General features: G+C 37.4%; 1 protein-coding gene across 1 annotated transcript in view; it reads right to left on the bottom strand.

Annotated features, from left to right (window-relative positions):
- Positions 1-5,607: 5,607 nt before the first annotated feature.
- IL31RA (interleukin 31 receptor A) overlaps positions 5,608-20,169 on the bottom strand; it is a 36,750-nt gene continuing 22,188 nt past the window's right edge. Inside the window, exons 9-16 of the mRNA XM_050329926.1 lie at positions 19,794-20,010; positions 18,373-18,555; positions 17,026-17,127; positions 15,901-16,047; positions 12,984-13,124; positions 11,524-11,617; positions 9,928-10,006; positions 5,608-9,116 (exon numbers count right to left, since the gene is read on the bottom strand). Of these exons, the coding sequence (XP_050185883.1) occupies positions 8,520-9,116; positions 9,928-10,006; positions 11,524-11,617; positions 12,984-13,124; positions 15,901-16,047; positions 17,026-17,127; positions 18,373-18,555; positions 19,794-20,010 (1,560 nt within the window). The 3' untranslated portion in view covers positions 5,608-8,519. The remainder of the gene's footprint in view (positions 9,117-9,927; positions 10,007-11,523; positions 11,618-12,983; positions 13,125-15,900; positions 16,048-17,025; positions 17,128-18,372; positions 18,556-19,793; positions 20,011-20,169) is intronic.

The following is a 20,169-nucleotide window of genomic DNA, read 5'->3' as shown; positions in this document are numbered from 1 at the left end:
CTCCAGGCTTGTCTGGAAAATGAAAACATAATGTGCACTGAGGTACCAGGCATCACTCTGGTTTTCCTTTTACAACAACGCCTGAGCCACACAGGGAGCTTGGACACAAAGCTGGGTCAGGGGCCAGCAGCAGGTTTCAGTGAGGGGAGAGCTATGCAGGAGCCACGCACCCAGCTCCAGCAGCACTCAGCTGGTCCTCAGGTACCACCAGCACAGCCCATTACCGAGTGCACAGTGACATGGGGCAGGTTATGAGCACCAGAATCCCAAGTAAAGCTCCTCAGACAATGCTCTTCAGGCTCCAAGTGCCTGGAGCCCTCATTACCACCAGGGTGCTGCCAAGCAGCAGACACATGCCAGCGTCATTAACTGAGGCCAGTGAGAGAGCACTGTGGTGTTGGGACAGTGGGCATCTCCTGGGAACCAGGCATGCTACAGAACCACTGCTTTCAGGAGCATAGCACAGCCCTAATTCTGGCCTCTCAGGGCATTTCTGGGAGGGGGACCAGCTGGGCCCCAGCACTCCACGGCCCATTAAACCGTGCTGGACCGTGCCAGGAGATGGCAGCACGTGTTGCTTGTAATAGTCGGACAGGCTGACTGCTCCAGTAACTGTGGGTTTTTAATATTTATTCTCTGACAGTCTAGCAAGTCCCCTTGGCTATTTTTCTTCCTCTCCACTTGCCAGCAAAAGCTCTGACCCTTGTTATGTTCTTCCATCACCCGCATCCCTGAGTGGGATAATAAACCCCAGCCCCATGGGCAGGCTCAGCCCCTGCCTGCTGCCAGGCAGGTCACAATTCCACAGCCCACTTGGCACACCATCCTCTTGGATGGGGCCACACAATAGCCGATCCACATGAAACAGGCCCAGATTACTGTTTCCTTGTCCCCATGGGCTGATGAGTGTGCTGGGGTTTGCTGACAGGAAGCCTGTTCTCATGCACTTCTACAGCCTGAATCACTGCCCTGCTCTGCCCAGATAAGTAATCACCACTGACCCAAGCAGTTGGCAAAAAGCATGAGACTCCTGAAGACCATTTCTGGACCAGACCTCTGGCAGCAAAACTCTTCCTGCTTGAACAGATGCAGCTTTTTCCCGTGTTTGGAGATGTGTCATTGGTGAAAGAACGTGCGTGACTACATGTGCACCAAAGAGTCGTGGGCACATCTTGCACACACTCTGTGCACATTGCCTCTCTCCTCCACCACTGCAGGACTCTGCTATGGACGAGGCAAGGGTGCTGTTTTGGTACTAAGACAAACTTCCCTAAATGGGTCACTGTAATAAACTTTAAAGCAGATTCTGGCTGCACTTTATTATGGACTACATGAAGCTTCCAGTGTTCAGCCAGATACCTGAAGAGGCCACCTCTTCCCTTCCCCACCTTGTTCTCCCAGACACAAGTACCCCAGGACAAAAGCAGATGCCTCTAGAGCCTGCTCAGGACACGGTTCTTTCAGCATGTCCCCATTATACTCCACTTGCTGCATGTGTTTTTACTCCTCTGTTTGCTGGATATCTTCCTGAAACTATTAACATTCCTGCATGTGTCAGAGATCTTTTCCATTTTATTTATATAAATTAATTCCTTTTAGATAGGTAATGCATCTGTAAATAAAAGCAAATTGTATTGTTACATGAGTATCAGCCTTCAAAATTAGCCTAAATGCAATGCAGGAAAAAGGTAAGACTCTATAAGAGTGCAGCATGTGAAGTAATTCAAATAAAAATATCAACATAGAAACACCAAAAATTAACAAACACAGATGGAGAACAAACTCCTTTAAAGGCATTGAAACTGAGACTCATCCACAAAAGCTGGAGTTAACAGAGATTTCTCACACAACGCGTGGTTCCAGAGAGAAACTCAAGTTACATGGCCATATCATTAAAGAAAAAAATCAGTCCTTACAAGAGGGAGGGAGCAGAAGAACTCCAGTGGAGGGAGCAGGGGAACTACAAGCTGGAGACAATGCATCCAAGAATTTATCTGAGGACATGGCAACAAAAAAACTGTCACCACAAAGTAAGTAGAGGCACATGAGAGATTTTCCCTGCACACCTATGCTCCTATCGATATTAGATACAGCCTTGCCAGCTCACTTTCACTGAGAAGTGAGCTACCTCACTCCTAAATTCAGATCAGGAACCTAGCCCATGTCTACGAACTAGCAGACCTGCTAATAAATCCAAAGCTTAGGTAATTTTACAGCAACTTGTTTAGTAGTTTTGCATTTAGACATTCACACAAATCAATGGCACAAGGAAATTTTATGTCCCTAGGGACGTGGGGCTGGGGAAGTGGGTGGGTTTCACAAGGAAGGTGAAAAGGAATGGGCACAAAGGATGGGGTCACCTCTATTTGAGATCAAACATATCCTCTCCGTCTTACCACAGTGTATCAAGAGATACAGTGCACAGCTTATATCCAGGATCATGCTTTACTTTATAAAGACAGTACTTATAAACAGAAAACCAGCCCTGTGTGCTGGAAGAAAGGCAAAAATTAGTGAAGTCTAAACTCCTGCACATTCATTTTCATCCAAAATTATTCAACACTCCCCTGCTTCCTTCCTCTTGCAGATCAGATGTGTAAAAGCAATTAAGACTTCCTGAAAATAAAAGCAAAAGCACAACAGGAGAGATACAGTCCCTAAAGGCAAGCAAAAGCCTGGGGCTCTTCGTGAGCCAAGCTATAAAACAAAAAAAATCTCCGGACAAGAAAGCAAATGCATGGAGGATGTTAGGAGGAGGTGTAAGGTCATGGGAGAGAGAAGCAGGCAGCAAAGGCAGCAAGCCATGAAGTCAAATGGATATGAGCTTTTCTGGGCAGTATGCTAGTTACAAGAAAGTTTTACATTAAAAGCAAAGACACCACCCCCCACTGTTTAAATCCTCCTGTGTCCACAGGATTTAAAAACACATTTTGTAAACAGAAATATCTGTAGCTCTTAAAGTATTGATGCTGGCATAAATTCCAATCACTAGAAGAAAGCAAAAAATAACCAAACAGGAAAAGCAAAGAAAAAATGAAACCCCTCGCAGTTCAAACCCAACTGTTTCAGACAACAGAGTCCATGCCCAGACTTGGAAGACACTGACTACAAGAAGATTCACTTCAGAATTGTGCTGTGCTCATTTGGTAGAATTAAGAAAGTCTTTGTATTCTCTTACTTTAGGACATAATTAGCCATAGTAACATTTTAGAAAGCCTTTCATGCTCTTTTGTTTTAGAATAAAGTGTTTGGTTTAGTTCAGTGATGTTCTAAGCGAGCATCCCAGAGCATTAACCCCGATTGTAATCTTATGCCCATTGTTTCTGAAAATCCTGGATTGCATAATCTTTCCGTGATTATGAAATATGCTACTTCTGCATCAAACTCCATTAGACATAGAGTTGCTCATGTAATGATGAAAATTCTCCAGAAGTTAGCCTTGGCTAAGTTAGTACTGCTCTCTGAGGCCAGCAGTGACAAACCCAGGAGTGTAAATAAGGCTGCTTTTCTAAGGAATAAGTACTCTGAAACTTCAGTTGTATCAGGTCATACACTGAAACCTAGACAAAACTAGTTGGCTCAGCAGGCTTTCTGCTCAGCAGCGTGAAGCTAAGCAGTGCATGAAAACCAAGATGATCTAAGAGACAGACAAAAATACTGGCAGCAGACATTCAAACTCAAAAGTATTGGCCTCATTACTCAGCAGGACTAATCAATCTTAAAACAGCACTTCTAAAATATAAACTACAATATTACATCATAATTTCTTTGACAGCTTGAAGTGGGCAGCACAAGTCCACTGCAACCTTAGATGGACTGTTCTGTTACTGAGCACCCACTGGGCTGCAGAAACTCTCCCCCAGCCAGAGAGTGGTGGGGTAACCTCCACCCTCCTCCACGCTCCCAAAGCTCACTCAACCAACCTGAATAACTCATGACTCTGGGAATGGACATTACTAATCTATAATTGGGGCAACTCAGGGTAGACTGAGCCCTAGAGCACAAATCTCTCAGAAACTTAGATACGTGACTGGTTTGAAACTTTCTGTCTGAGTGAAGCATTTTCCACATGTGTTGTCTTTTAACAGCTGAAGGAATTAGGGCATAGGAATGGGCAGCATGGGAATTGTAATTCTGTTTACTTTTCAAATATCCTGTTAGAATACTGTTTGGAGAATAAATCTACACCATACATATGCACATTTGTTTCTGTTCATGTTTTGATAGTCTTAAAAATCACTATTTTTAAAAAATCTTATTTCACAGAAGATTATGTTAGTCAAATGTCTGTTCCCATTTTTGGATTGTCACTCTTCATGTTCAAGCTCTGAGTTTAAAAGACCTAAATAAAAGAGTAGTTTAGAATTAAATAGCGAGGCAACAGTGAAATGACTATTTACTCTTAAAAAAGGGTAAACAAAATAATCATTGAAAAGTCCAGGAAAATTCACTAGAATAACTGCATTTTTGTGAAATGCTGAAAAAATAATTTCTGCAAAGTAGAAGAAAACTGAAAGATATAAAGGATGAATATGACACTATTTTGCTCAGAGCCACCCTTCTAAGTTGTCAGACTGCGAAGTACAACACGTACATGCGAAGGGTACAATTAGTATTTTGTAACAAAAATGCCTAATAAACATTATGACTAAGAACAGTTCATGCTACAAAAAGAGTGCTTAATTTTGTTGTTGTTGTTGGCTCTATTTATAAATGTCATCCTTTGTATACAGGATACATGAATTCCTTTACTTATCCTTTACTTTTGAGCAGAGAGTAGCACATTTTCTGGTAAATAACCCTTCTACAGGAACACCATAAAACCACTTCATATTTTACTTTTGTCTTGCCAGGAGGTATAAGAGGCTGCTATTAACAACTACCTGAACTTGCAATAATCCCATATACTTACTGGCTCAAGACTTACCTACACTGAGCATATGCCCTGCTCTCTGCTGTCAGTATGCCAAACATTAACACAGAGCAGCAGAAAAAACCTTTCACTATCTTTGCAGTAGATTTGATAGAAGAGCAAAGCAACTTGGACATTAGCTTAAATTAGAACTCATTTCATCTGTTTACAAGCAAGTTTTATATAGCCTTAAAAAAATTTTGATATATAAGTTCTATGTGTTATTTTCAAGTAACCTTCAGCAGAATATCTTATCTATTTCAGAATACTGCTGGTAAAAGATAAACTGTTGAATAAATATTCACAAATCACCTCACAATTCTAAGAAGAGTGACTTTATTAAAATCACTGTTTTGCGTGACCACTGAGATTTAGAATTCCATTTCATTTAGTCATTTAAAGTTATTATCTTACTATTGATCTTAGCAATTATCTGTACCATGGGAGCATCTACACTGTAGTTCTGGACTTGAGCCTCCATGTATCTGAAGCTTCTTCATCATCCAGACTGCTTGAGTGTTGGTTTGCACTGAATGGTGAATGGAGGGAGACAGTCACCTCATCACATGGGAAACTCAGATGTGAAGTCAATGCATATGCTTAAAACCCCTCTTCCCTGCAGGATATGTTCCCATGGGATTCTTCCAAGAAGACCCCTAAATGGGCTAAGTTACCTCTTCAGAAATCCATGATTATAATCTTACTTGCTTAGCTCCTTCTTCATAGGCTTCCTGTTCTTCAGCAGATGAATATCCCCACCCAGCTTGGTGTCATCAGCAAACTGACTGAGGGTGCACTCAATCCCTTTGTCCAGATCATTAATAAAAACATTAAATAAGACTGGTCCCAATACTGATCCCTGGGGAACATGACTAGTGACCAGTTGCCATTTGGATGTAATTCCATTCACCACCACTCTCTGAGCCTGTCTGGCCAGCCAGTTTTTACCCAGGGAAGAGTGCACCTGTACAAGCCATGGGCTGCCAGTTTCTTCAGCAGAATGCCATGGGAAACACTGCCAAAAGCTTTACAAAACAACAGACACCTACAGCCTTTTCATTATCCACCAAATGTTTCACCCTATCATAGAAGGTGATCAGGTTGGTCAAGCAGGACCTGCCTTTCCTAAACCCATGCTAGCTGGGTTATTTATTATAAATCAATGTTTCAGGAACAGGAAGAGAAAACCACGTTATCTGTAATGAAATACATCTTTTGGGAAGATAAACACTAAATAGCACCAGCTAGGTCAGATGCCTTGCCAGTCCGTCTACAGCAGGTGTACTATTGTAAATCCCTCTCAAACTAGGAACACATTTCTAAATGAACATGAAAATCTAAAATGTCTAAATGGTGTATTTAGTATAAATCAATAAAAAACTTTTCTGTGTTCTCTCAATTTTATTTTTTTAATGAGTCACAGTATTAGTTTGAAAGACAAATTGTAAAAGCTCAGGAGTACAATTCCCAATGCAAAACAAACCCATTACAAGAAGCTGGCATTTCAAAGCATGTGCAAAATGCAGCCTTAATTTCTGGAATGTACTGAGCCCAGTTACTTGCATTTTGCTTTTTCAGAGAAAACAATGGGCAAGGAAAAGAGAAAAATGAGGACAGAAAATCAGAATATCAGTAGAGAAGGAAATATAATGGGACAGAAAATGAGATTATACTTAGCCTCCAAAAGCTAAGAGATATTACAGACTGGATTATTTTTAATTTTTACCTGTCTCGATCTCAACACAGAGTATGCAACTTTCATATGGCTGCTAAAAAATTCCTAGACAGCCCCAAAATACCTCTGCATCTCTTTATTTTTATATCTTGTGATATTAAAACAAATACTGAGATTTAAGTGAAAAAAAATTCTGTGATTGAGTCAGCGACCCAACAAATATGAGAGATGGAAATCTGTGATGCTGACCAAGGAATATTTGCAGAAACTGGTTTTCTTATCCTTCCTTGAAAACTACAAATATCATTGTAATGAAAAGCAACTTCCAAACTGTAGATGAAAATCCTGAATGCAAACTTTACCCTGTCTTCCCCAACACAATGCAAGTAATAGCCCATACATCCAGAGAAAGGCTCAGTCTTCTCATTCATGCTGGACAATATATTTTCCATTCTCCCACTTCTCTTCCTTCACAGAAAAGAAAGACTTTCTGTTCCTATTCACATTTGTTTTTTGTTTTTCTATCCCCATAACTCCTCTATCTTTTTTTATCCCAAGAGAAGTCTGTAGTTATGTGCAAACAAGACTGATGACATCAAGCCTTTAAGTACTGTAAAATTACATTAAAGTCTTAAAGTGACCATAAGTCACATGTGTCATAATGAAGATCAAATTCTTTAGACTCTTCATCCTTTTCAACCTGTTATTTAACAGAGTAAATATTTCAGTAAGAATTTTACAGTAATGGCCAATTTCCTGAAAAAAAAAAAAAAAAAAAAAAGGTGTGATTGAGTGTTTCCTGCTTAATTGTCGTTTTGTAAAATGGAAAACACAAGCAGTTTTATGATTCATCAAAATCATAAAACAAATTACAAAAGTTATAGCCTTCATGTAGAAATACCTAACCTAAATCAGCTACCAGAGGATATATAGCAATATTTTTAAACTTAGTGTTTTTTTTCATTACCTCCCAGAAAAATAACTTCCTAACTTACTGCTTATTCCAACAGAATATGCCTTGGGTTTTTTTTTTTTTTTAGTTCAAAATATCAAAATCTCAACTGCTCAGCTGAGGAACACAGAATATTTAAACTGTGACGAATTAGAGGCCAAGGAATAAGGAGATAAGAAGTTATGCTTCAGTAAATAGTATTTAAAATCAGGAAACAAACAGGAGAGACAAAAGCAGCACAAAATGCAGAGAATGACTAAAAACATGAGAGAAAGGAGCTACATAGACAGCATAAACCTGTCTTTTTCAAATGCAGATAACATACAAATATACTCTCATTAAAGACAAAGAAACTATAAACCAAACCATTGATTCAAGACTCAAGATACAAAAAGACAACTACTCAAATCTACAAGGCATTTGTGATACAAAAGGAAGACTATACATAAAACCATATATAAAACAATCAAGGACAGTAAGAACAGGGCAGTAGTTTTACTTCATGTAACTGAAGGAAGATGTCATCAGATTCTGGCTCTGTTCAAGTCAGTCCATGTTTCCCCAGCAGAGCTGAGCCTTGGGAACTGCCTACCTGGGGGGAAATCGATGAGCTGTTTGCATTGCTGGATGCTGTCACAGCAAACACAAGTTTGTTTTAGTAGGCTGATTATGGGAGAACTAAGAAGAAACAACAAAAGCTATTTCTTTTGCCTCAGTACTGGCATGTCTGGTAAAAATCCACAAACAAACAAATCAAAACAACACCCCTCAAACACCCAAAAACAAACCCACCCACACCAAAAGTGAACCCTGACATGTATAAACACAGTGCAAAAAATAATTTCACAGCTGTTTGAAGGAAGAGGGTGTTTCCATCCAAATTAAGGGAGATCAGACAGGTTGAAACATAGGAATGCACATGAGCAGCAGTGCCAAGAGGTTTTTCACGGGGGGATTTTACAACGGAAAATCTTCTCACGCTACTGAGCTGTGGCCAGCTCAAACGTGTCCAGTGTTATGTAGGGTTGTCCTGCTACATTTTGTTGAAAAGGAAGTAAGACACTTGACTGGCTTTTGTGTTCATGCATACTGTGCTCTGGTAAGCTCTCAGAAAACAGAAATTCCCTTGTTTTAACAGAATTTTTAAGGTATGGATTGAACAGTGTTTTCTCACTGAAATTTTCCAGCTTTAAAACTTCATCATCATTTTCTTCGTTTTTGACTGAATTCTGTTGGGATCCACACAAATCATTTGCCAGCATTTCTATGGGTTGGATTTCCTTCACTGGTATCAAAGTTGACTTCATTTGGCTTCTGGTAAATTGATCAGTGATTACATAAGGCATGGATGGCGAAAAGCATTTAGCGGCTTCATTTTCTTGTTTATACAGTGTCTTTTTATCTCCATTGATCATGTCTTCTGCATTAATATCAACACATTCAGAAACATGGTTTTCACAATTCACTAGTAGTGATCCTTCCTGACTTTCTTCAGGAAAACAATTTTCCAAAACACTTATGTCTTCAAAGTCTAAAGTTTTAGCCTCAGATGCCAATCTCTTCAAAAGTGAATTATTCTGTCAGTATCAAGAGATAAATTGGACAGTTATATACAGAGAGATAATGTATTAGTTTATGTTTTAAAATATAAATTATTGCCATTTGAGCTCTATTTGACTCGTAATTTTAGAAGTGCACTAATAAAGAGTTCATGTGCATTTCAGCAGGGATGCAGTTATATGTCAATGAGTACTAAAAATGACAATGTTATTCTGTTCATTTGTGAAACATTTTCATGGTAGGTCTTCTGTGCTTAGTGAAATAAGGAGTTTCCATGAACGCTCAGAATCAGGTTTGGACTGAGTTCGTCTTGTCTGCTCTAACCAGTCACTTATGGGGAAAAAACTTTAAATCTCATTCTCCACAGACTACACTTTCTATGTAAAACTGATCAACTCCACTTCATTCAAATATACATAAAACTTTAATAAGGCATAAATAAAAAGATGGAAATATTAGTACAATAATATACTAAATCTTACTATATGTGGCAACACATTTTTATGGAGAAGGGAGGAAGTATCCAAATGTGGGAACCTGACTCAGTAGACACAATAAGCTGTGCAAATTTAACTGACTTTGTTAAATCAACCATGTCGGCCAATCGCTTAGGAACTTCAAAGCATTATTTCTTGTTATCATATGAGAATTAAAAGAATACACTTTATGAAGATGCATGTTCTCTCTTATGAAGAGCATTTTATAGCACTTAAAAAGAAGAATGAAATTCAATATACTTTTTTTTTAAGTTATAAAATTACTGTCAGAGAAGGACTTCTTTTCTCTCCATTTGATTCCTTCTTTAATGTATAAAATTGCAATTATTACCATCGATGCAGCAAGAGGCCATTCCACTGCAATGCTCTCTGCGGGATTTGGTATATCAGGCCAGCAAACTTTCTTAAACCTATCATGGAGACAGTAATTTTAGTCAAATTGTGAAAGAAATAAATTATTAAAAATAAAATGAACAAACCTCCATAAAGTGCAAATACTGCTAAAATACCAAACTTTCACAAAGGAGGTCTTTTCTATATTAACACAGGTTTTTTCAATAAAATTGTTTTCCCATACACTGATTTTTATTACAAAAGATCTCAACAAGATCTCTTGGGTTACAGAGACATTGTAGAAAAATTAATAACTCACAGAAGTAATTTTTAATTACATTATATATTTCTATGTATATAATTACGTATATACTTCTTATGTTTCTCATAGTATAATATATGAAATAATAGCATGTCAAAATAAGGCTGTATACAAAATCTGTTGTGATCACGTTTCAGGGTGTTTCCTCAGTGAAAAGCCGCTTCAGGTAAACTTTGGCCAAGGAAAGTATCCCAAGCACTGCATCACACTAGAGCTAAGCTGGGTTCCAATGTTAGCTGCAGATAAATGATGCTCACCCACTGAATCCCTCACTGATACTGAGTATATACGTAAGGGAATGAAAAACAGTCCATAGCTTGACTTTTCACATTACAGTTTGATTACACAAGAATATAAACATTCAACTGCATCTCAAATATTGTCCAGTACCAAAATACAGTTTCTTATTATTGCAAAAATACAGAATCCACAACACAGAAGAAGATATAAAAGAGCTGGAAATTTTACTTATTTATTCAGCCATACTTGGCTGAATAACACAATATTGGTTCTAATAGCTTAGAACACCCCAAAATAGTTAAGATTTTTAACTTTCTCATTAAGCTTCAGCCAAACAACCCAGTCACTTTATGTGAAAGAAAAACATATTTTATAACCTTAAAAAAACTCACATTCATCATTGGGATGTTATTACATCCCCATGCTCTGAGAAAGCAATTTCAAATCTGGCAGGGGACACCTGTGACAGTATACTATGGATCACATACGGATACGGATCCATAATCATGGATCAAGCATCCAAACGCTTTCACACAAAGCATGACTTTTTTACAGGTCAAGGGAAGCATCACAAAGTAACAAAAGCAATATTATTATAGCTAAGATAAGCAATTATATGAAATAGGTTCTATTGCCATACTAGCAGATACATTAAAAATGCCTAGGAAACTTTATTTTTTGGCATTATTAATTTTTCAGTAACTGACTTTAGGTATGCTTCCTTATGGCAAATGGCATATAGCATTTTCCATAAAATGATACAGGTGATATGTAAATCTGTTTCTCCCGTTTATTTTGTTCTGATTTACTGAACTTTCTAAAAATTAGTAGTTATTTTTGGACTACAGCACATAAATTACAGTTAAAGTGTAACTGTATGCTTATTTATTTGTTACTCTAATTGCTTATTTTCTTAATTTGACACTGGTTTTGAGCCAAACAAAAGCATTTGTAAGACACATAAAAATTTGCCTTTTACAAGGTGAAATTAACAGGTTGAATTTGGTTTTAGACAGTAGAAAATGTACTTACGTGTGTTTTTTCAAAACACATGTTACCCAAAGGCCTAACAGGCAGAACATGCTTATTCCAACAAGTAGAGCAATGAAAACAACATCTTCTTTATCTTTAGAGGAAAAAAACACACAAATGGAAAAAACAAAACAACAATCAGTCCACAGATGTCATTTCTTCATGTATTCCTTGGAGACAGTTAATTTTCAACATCCAGGTCACCTAATTAGCACATTTCTAAAGAGCCAAAATTACTCAGAACACTGTATGATGTGCACTGTATGATGTGTCAAAAGATGAGTATTTTGAATCCAACAAGCCAGTTACTCAGCCAGAAAACTAGGTCATGATGAGACTTCTCAGGATTTCTCAGGAACATGTGTATTGCATTTTAAAATTTCCTTTATTTAATAGAATCGCACAGTAATTTAGATGAGAGGGGACATCTGTAGGTCACCTCACCCAACTTTAAAACTAATATTAAACTGCCTAGGGTCCTACCAAGACAATCTTCAAGAGCATCCTAGGATGAAGACTCTACCACTGCTTTGGGCACCCGTTACTTTACAGTCGCCTGACACTGACATATAGTGCCACTTCTATCAGTTACAACAAAATAAATAGCGAGTAAGTGCAGGAAATAGATTTTAAATCACAAAAAATACAGTAACTCTGACTGAAACACTGCACAGATTTCTGAGCTAGCTTCCAAGTACCAGAGGCAGGTACTGACAGCAAGAGACCTGACCTCAGCACACTCTAACACACCTTGTATTTGACTAGCAAATCAGCAGATTAATTTACAGGCAAAAAAATTAATTAGCTTTGAGTCCCATGACAAGTTTAGGGACAGTTCATGCACTTTTTTCTATTTTAGTTTGGCCACCACTATGACAAGTTAGCAATGTACTGAAAACATTCTTCCAGAAGATGAAATGTGGAAATCTCTGAACTTCTGATCTGCTCCCATCACACCAACCTCCTTAGTAATATCTGGCTAGAACAAATAGCTAGAAATAGGAAAAGGTATTTCCCCACACATACTGGCCATAACCTGTGCACTCATTTATCAGTTAAGCTTATATACCACAAAAAGTACAACACAACGCCTGGTTATTCTAAACCTAATATCTCAGATGGAAAAGTCTACTTTTTAATAAACTCTTAGGCATTCCGTTCCATAACTGACAGTACACAAACTGCTGCTTCCACAAACATCCACAGCACTCCACAGCTTTACTGACTACTAGGTAAAGATTTTGAGGTGTGACTTCTAATCTTGAGCTTTTAGTCTGTGAGACAGTTAGTGAAATTGCGTTAAATTCAGCTACTGCTGGCAATTCTTCCTTGTTTTGTTCAATAGTACTTAAAAAAAAAAAAAGCTAAAACTTGCCTAAACAACAATGTCCCTTGTTCCGTATTTCTTATTCCCAAACCCATTTTTAAAATAGTAATAACTAACCTGGAATATTACTTACCCAGTTTCAAAGTTTTGAAGGTCTTTGGCTCTCCAGTGGTTCCACCAGCTCGATTGCTTGCCATGATATAGACAGTATACTGTGTATTACTCTGTAACGACTTCAGTCTGTATTGTAGAACATCAGAGTTCACTGTTTCATCTTTTTAGGAGAAGATTTATGTCAATAAACACACAAAAAAGTGATCTTGTTAATTCTTTTATGGGGAAAACTTAATTTACTTAAAAATGTTTTCAATATTACTTAAAATTTAAAGCAAAGACACAAACCATTATGTATTTATTTTTCAAAAATAAATACAAATATTTTTTCTAATATTAAAGACAGGTGAATTATGATCTCCTGTAGTTTATTTTATCACTGAAATCAGTGCTTTGAGAACTTTGTTTCCTTAAAATAGTTGGCTCAGAAATTAGGAACTTAAAATAGTTTCTGTAGCTTGTGAAATTTACCTATATTTCTAGTACGTGCAGTTAGACATTGCATCTTTTTGGCTGATCAATCTATCAGCCCTGGGATATTACCCCAATTAAGGCAAAGGAAAGCCAAAATCAACAGGAATTTTTTTCCAAGTTTCAAAATGGTTTTATGAATAGAATTCAACGTTTCCAATACCTTGTCCAATACTGAAATTAGCTTCACCTTTACATTTTTTTAAGCAGAGTATATATTCTACCATCCTATGTCTACTAACAGTACCAAAAGCATCTTCCTACTATGAAATTACAGTCACTAAAACATTTTCTGGTGCATAAAGTCTAAGCCACCTCATGTCATCATTCAGTTCAGTCAAGAAATACTCAGGAAACAGCTATGCTGCAATATGCCCAGAGTTAAAATAAATTGAGTTTCTCTTAAATCAAGGAGGGAAAAGTGAAGTTTTAGAGTTAAAGGCCACCAGTGAATTCACATTGGCACAAATCCCATGTTCTATTCTTATCAAGAAGATGTGACATCAGCGAAGCCTCAAAAACATCGGTACGGTATGTTTCAGTACAGTATGTTTCTGTCATTTAAATTTAACTCCCCTGAGTTCATATTTAGAACTAATTTTCTAAAGAAACTAAGCTAAACCCCTAAAATGGACACAGTTTGCTTTACATCAGAAGTAATATGGACAAATATGGCTCTGTAACATGAGGCTGCACATCACAAGGATGACCCTGCACAAAGCAGTCAGCATTAAATTACTCAGAAACCAATGTGGCAGGAAAAATTGCATGTAGAGGACTGAATCTGAAAAAAATAATTAGCTTTCTCTTTCAAATTTAAAAATTACCAAGAATACTCATGCCCTGGCTCTGAAGTGGATATCCAGAAGAAACAGAAGACATTGCAAGATTTGAAAGTCTGAGAAATTTTCAAAAGAGATTGTGTTAGGTGCTTGCTAACAGTGATGTCTCATAAAATAGCAGGAAAAAAAACATTTCTGAAGCACTGAATGTTCCAACAGCATTCTTCATAAACTATATAGGAAGATAAATTTAGGTTACCAAAACCCTTTTCATAAAAGATTCTGCTAAGATTTAAACTGTTCTGAAGAAGTTCTGAACAGATAGCATTACACTGTCAGATTGTATGGATATGGTTCCTGAGGTAGAGATTAGGAATATGCTCAAAGTTATGCTATCAGCCTCCAGACAAGAAAAGCAACACCAAGCACAGAAAACCAAGAAACTTATCTAAAAACTGTGTCCAGAGAAACTATTTCTGGCATCTTATTTTAGCTTCTCGACTGTTATTTCCTAATTTGCTTTTAATAAAAAATTGACTGTAAAAACATTTTTAACAGAAAATATCCACCATACTGTTCCAGAGGTTGAAGGGTTGCAGAAGCTGAAGGTATGTCCTTCCAAGGACATGAATGGAATTTATAAACCCACTGAACCTTCATGATCCATGAATTTGCACAAGACCTGTGACTCTCCAATGTTATTTTAGCTCCTCTACTCCTGTCATTATTTTTCAATTGAGTTCAAAGGTGTTTCACGATGGAAGACAGAGTGAAGATGGAGAGACACTACTACATACGTAAAATGGTAAAACAGCAAGTATCTGACTAGTAATACTCATTAATTTGGCGTAATCTGGCAAATTTCTTTTTTTTTTTTTTTTTTTTTACTGTTAACGGCAAACAATCTGCCAAATGTTCCTCATATGTGGGTTTTCATCCTGGTCTGGAAGAGAAGAGGAATGACAGTGCTGACATACACTGACTAAATTTATCACCTAGAGATCCCTCAGATTTACATCTGAGAAGCAGTACAGTGTAGTCAACAGTCAAGACTGTATTACCATGGGTAGTATAACACTATCAGTAAACTGAGAGTAAATAATGGCCAGCCTTCGCGAGCGAAGATCCGGGGAAGGTCTTTACACTTTCCAGCCTGCGCATTGGATTTTTTAGGTGAGACACAGTGTGCGCGGAACTGAGCCCACCCTTTAATCCTAAGGTTCATCTGCCGGGGCCAAGCGAGCTTGGACGGTGGCAGCGAGGTCCTCAGGACGTAGATGGGTTGCCTTTAAGGGCTAACGAGCCCCACCTGCCCGGGAGTGGCCCTGACCGGGAATCGAACCCGGGTCTCCGCGGTGACAGCGCCGCGCCTTTACCTCTAGACCACCAGGGGCTCCACTGAGAGTAAATAGTCTTGTACAAAACAGAGGACACATGTACTGTATTAAAGTACTAAAGCAGGGACTATTCACCAGAAGACCACATCATTTCCATTGAAACTAAACATTTTTGCAATCTTTATGTAAGCTACATTTTAGTACCAGTATTTTCAGACATATTTACATATGATATACAATATGATATACAATAACAAAGACTTGCTAGTAACGATGACAATAACTATCTGCAGACAGCACATTGTCATAATTCTGTTGAAAACATCACTATTTAGTGTATACTTACTCAATTCTTTTCCATCCTCAGGTTTATAAAATATTGTATAGTTAGTGATACATCCATTTCTTTTATCCTTTGAAATCTCATTCCATTTTATAGTAACTTCATTTTTTCCCAGCATGCCTGTGTCAGCCACAGGTCCTTCTGATGGTTCTACACAGAAGCATCAGAAGATAGAAAAAGTGTAAGAGTCAATATACCACAATGTTATCCATCTCTGTTACTTCACACATACTAGTAAAATTAGAGGCAACAAATGCACAAGAAAATGTGTCATCTTAGTGCTCTGAAGTACTCCTTAACTTTAATCACTCTATTTAATATGGGATTTCTTATGATAAAACCTCCCCTCATCTATTCTGGTGTTAGCATAGTTCTAAGTGCTATTGCCTTTCCTCACAAGATCAGAGACAGATCAAGGGTAAAGCAACGTTACGTTCTCATGGAGGAACCAGGTGCAAGGTCACTGTGCATGCAGGACATCTCTGGCTGAGCTGAGATTTAACTCAGCACACCCAGTCTTGCACATTACATTAGACAGAGCCTTTCTACTTACACAATACAACCTCAAACGCATTGCTCATAACTCTTAAGGAAGAGTTTTCTGCATTTCAGCTGTAAAACAAATAACTTCCTTCCCATTCTCTGACAACCTTGAGTGCTGTCACAGCTACCTATAAACAGGAAAGCATTCAAAGTACAGCTCTAATTGTGCTAGTAAGTATTACTCAAACATAAAATACTCCACTTCCTCTTCCCAGTAATTAATGCTGTTTAGTAGAGCATTGTCCTGTATATGCACACACACAAATCAACATTTTCATATGAAATCTTAAAATTACCAGTAAACTACATTCTTACATCTGTGAGTATAAATTCACATTAAACTTCTACAAATAAAGAAACATTCCTCCTCTTTCCTCCCAACACTATTTAATCTACGGTTTCTATCTAACTACACACGTCATGGCTTCCTACTGTTTTTCACAAGCAGACTGCAAATATTTTGTTACATTATAAGATTTAACAAAAAGCAAGATTTTCAAACCATTAATATTATTTTGTGAGTAGAATTTCATCATACATTAGCACTAACAAATGCAGTCAAGCATTCAAATCAAGCATACATACTTCTTTCTTGAACATGAGTTTGTATGGTATATGGAGCTGCTACTTTATTTCCATAAAGAGGATACACTGAGATGTTATAGCATACAAATGGTTTAAAGTTTTCTGTAAAGGAAAAAAAGGAATATTTACATACAATTCTCTGTGTGAGATTAATACAATGAAAATAGATTAAATCCCAAAGAAGTTCTAAATATAGTGTTACAGATTATTCCTTCAACTCTTTAGCAAGTACAACATGTATTTATTACTTTGAATGTTCATTATTGCCCTTAACACACTTTTTTGCTAGTAGTATTCATAAGAGCATGTGGTTTCTGACTCATTTTTCACTAGAAATACTTTGAATGGATCATCAGATTTCAGCCTTATATGACTTCTCTATATGAACTCATCCATCTCAAAAGAGTTTATGGTTTTGGAGGAGGTTTCTATTTTCAAATAACTAGTATAAAATTGCACTTATGCTAATATTTTTAATTTCACATTTCTTTATGTGTACTGCTCTGCAGAAGACAGTTTCATCTCATGCATCAAATAGTTTAAAAGGTGCAGTGCAACCCCAGCTCTTAATACTTAGAACCTAAGGGAACAGCGTGAAGTTGTGTCAGGCAAATTAGGAGAAGGTTTTTCACCCAGAGGGTGGTTGAGCATTGGAACAGGCATCAACATTCACAGCTTTGCCTTTGTACATATCTCTTGAGCTCTGTACCCTTTTTGGTTCGTCATTGAAACTACAAAGGCATAGTCAAAACATTAGCAGTTACAGAGATTTTAAAAAGTCAGCCTCTAGAAAGAAACCTGAGAAGATCCTCCTCCATTTGTCAGTGCTTCATAAGGTCACTGAAAATCCTTAAAAATGCCTTAGATCATACTACAAATGTGGTTATATAACATCTAACATGCCAGATTGATCAATCACTCCACTTGCTTATTTCAAAGTAGAATTCTCACTCAAATCCTTTTTCAGGTGTCTTGCTCTCTTCTAAAATACATGATCTTTTCCCATATTTAAATTAATCTTTTTCATTGTAGATTTCTCTGCTAAAATAGCATACAACTGCCATAGGCCTCCCTGCTGGCATAAGATCAAGCCACGGAGGTGCTTAAACACAAAATCTGTAGCCTAATCTTACGTGGGAGCAAACACCACCTTGCGTGTTGCGTGAAAATTTGAAAGAGTTAAAATTGCTATTAAATTACTTGTAAAGATTTCAATAAAGCATGTAATAACACTGCTATGTTTAAAATGGTTTGAAGAAAGCTGGATGAGTTCATTCTTGTTTGTTCTTTCCATAAATATATATACATCTGTACATTATTACAGCTGTAGCCGATAAATAAACGTACTTTTGTTAGTTTTCCAGGTTGTAGAATTCAACACATATTGCCACGACCTAGCAAAAGGATCCATCTCCAAGTCCTCATACCACTCAATTACATATTCTGTTGCTTTTGGTTTAGAGGTTACCCATTCCACAATCACTTCTTCATTTGATGGAGGGGTATTCACTGTTTCAATAATCTGAGCAGCTAAAAATTTAACAGATAATATCAGCAATTCTATTTTCATAAAAACTTCAAAAATACATACAGAATCCAAACACCAGTTTCTCTTTTAGAATCTGAATTTTACCGTTGGTAAAATCTTGCAAACCAATTTACTACCAGTTTTGCAGTTTGTGCAGACAAGCAAGTTTTGATTGAGACAACAAAGGCAACAGAAGAACCATAAAGTAAGTCAGCAAGGTCATGAGTGACAGTGAAGCAAAGGTGCACCACCAGCCTGCAGAACAGACATCATGAAAGTCTGAGTGAAAACCCTACCTGGCAAAGCAGAGGCAAAAAAGACCTGATGAAGCAGAGGGAAAAATAGATGCATCTAGGGGTAGGGAGGGGAAAGCATGTCACAGCATGCAAAAATCAGAAAAACATTTACGGTGGCATACAGAAGTAGGTAGAGAGGTAATCAGAAACCTCCAGGGCAAGATGCAGCACATCTACACATTCATTTTTTTAATAAGAAATGGAATTTGTTTGAGTACTTCCAGGGGGACACTTGCACTTATTTCATGAACAACTGATACAGAAATTATTCAAGTGTTCCAAATGTAGCCTCTCTTCTGGATTATGGTAGGCAGCAGGATGTTGCAATACAAAGCTCACAGAGGTATCAGAATTAAAACATAAGAGACAAAGAGCTCAGCTGTTGTGCTAGAGCAGACCAGCTTACTGACCCTGGCAGTGGGTGGGATGGGGTACTCTGGGAATGCACACGAAATGAGAATAAATACAAAGCTTCTCTCTCTGCTTCCACTGACACATCTGAGAGATTTCTATTTAAAGCATCTTTGAATTATGCTGTTTAATGCTCTGCAATATTGCCCTGTGGTAAATAATTTTATGATCTGGCAAAGCAATGTGACAGAATTGGGCAGCACTCTAGAAATTTATTTGGGAGGTACAAGGTTAGAAAAAAACACAAACCAAACCAAAAAAACCTCAGAAAGTAATACAATAGAAATCATATAGAAATAAGACATCATAAATTCATATCTTAACAACTGTATCTCAAAATAAAATCCCTAACAGAGATTCATGACAGCAAAGCACAACAACAAGGTACAGATATAGGTATAGGTATAGATATAGATGTATGACAGAAGTCCATAACACAAATTTGCTTCCACTATAACAGAACTTAAACAGATGTCATGAAAATAATTTTTTTGTTAATGAGAAAAACATAACATGGCATTAAAAAATCTTACTTTTTTCATCTGTGGATGGAATCCTCATAACAGCTTCAGGAGAATTTCCAGCAGAGTTATAGGCAGTAACAGATACTACATATGCCTCTTCATTTAAAAGTAAAGTGATTTTCTTGTCAGTAGAGTTTTTTATCATTTTAAGCGCAGTCTTGTTTTCTGGAAAATACTGTATTTTGTAGCCTAGAATTTTTCCAGGAGGTGGGAAGCTATTTAATGGCTATTAAAAAAATAAGCAGTAGTAAGTGTTTCACAGTGTTATTTGCACAACCAAAAATATATGCTGTGTTGAAGAGTCCAGACCAAATTACAAAATGATTATACCATATTTAGAAAAGCAACGTACTTTCTTAAGTCCCAGCTTCAGGACAGAGAGTGA

The sequence above is a fragment of the Myiozetetes cayanensis genome, unplaced genomic scaffold (assembly GCF_022539395.1).
Source record: "Myiozetetes cayanensis isolate MyiCay16 unplaced genomic scaffold, myiCay2020 scf4, whole genome shotgun sequence".
NCBI lineage: Eukaryota > Metazoa > Chordata > Aves > Passeriformes > Tyrannidae > Myiozetetes > Myiozetetes cayanensis.
Note: the sequence above shows the minus strand (reverse complement) of the source record. Positions and strands in the feature narration are given on the sequence as shown.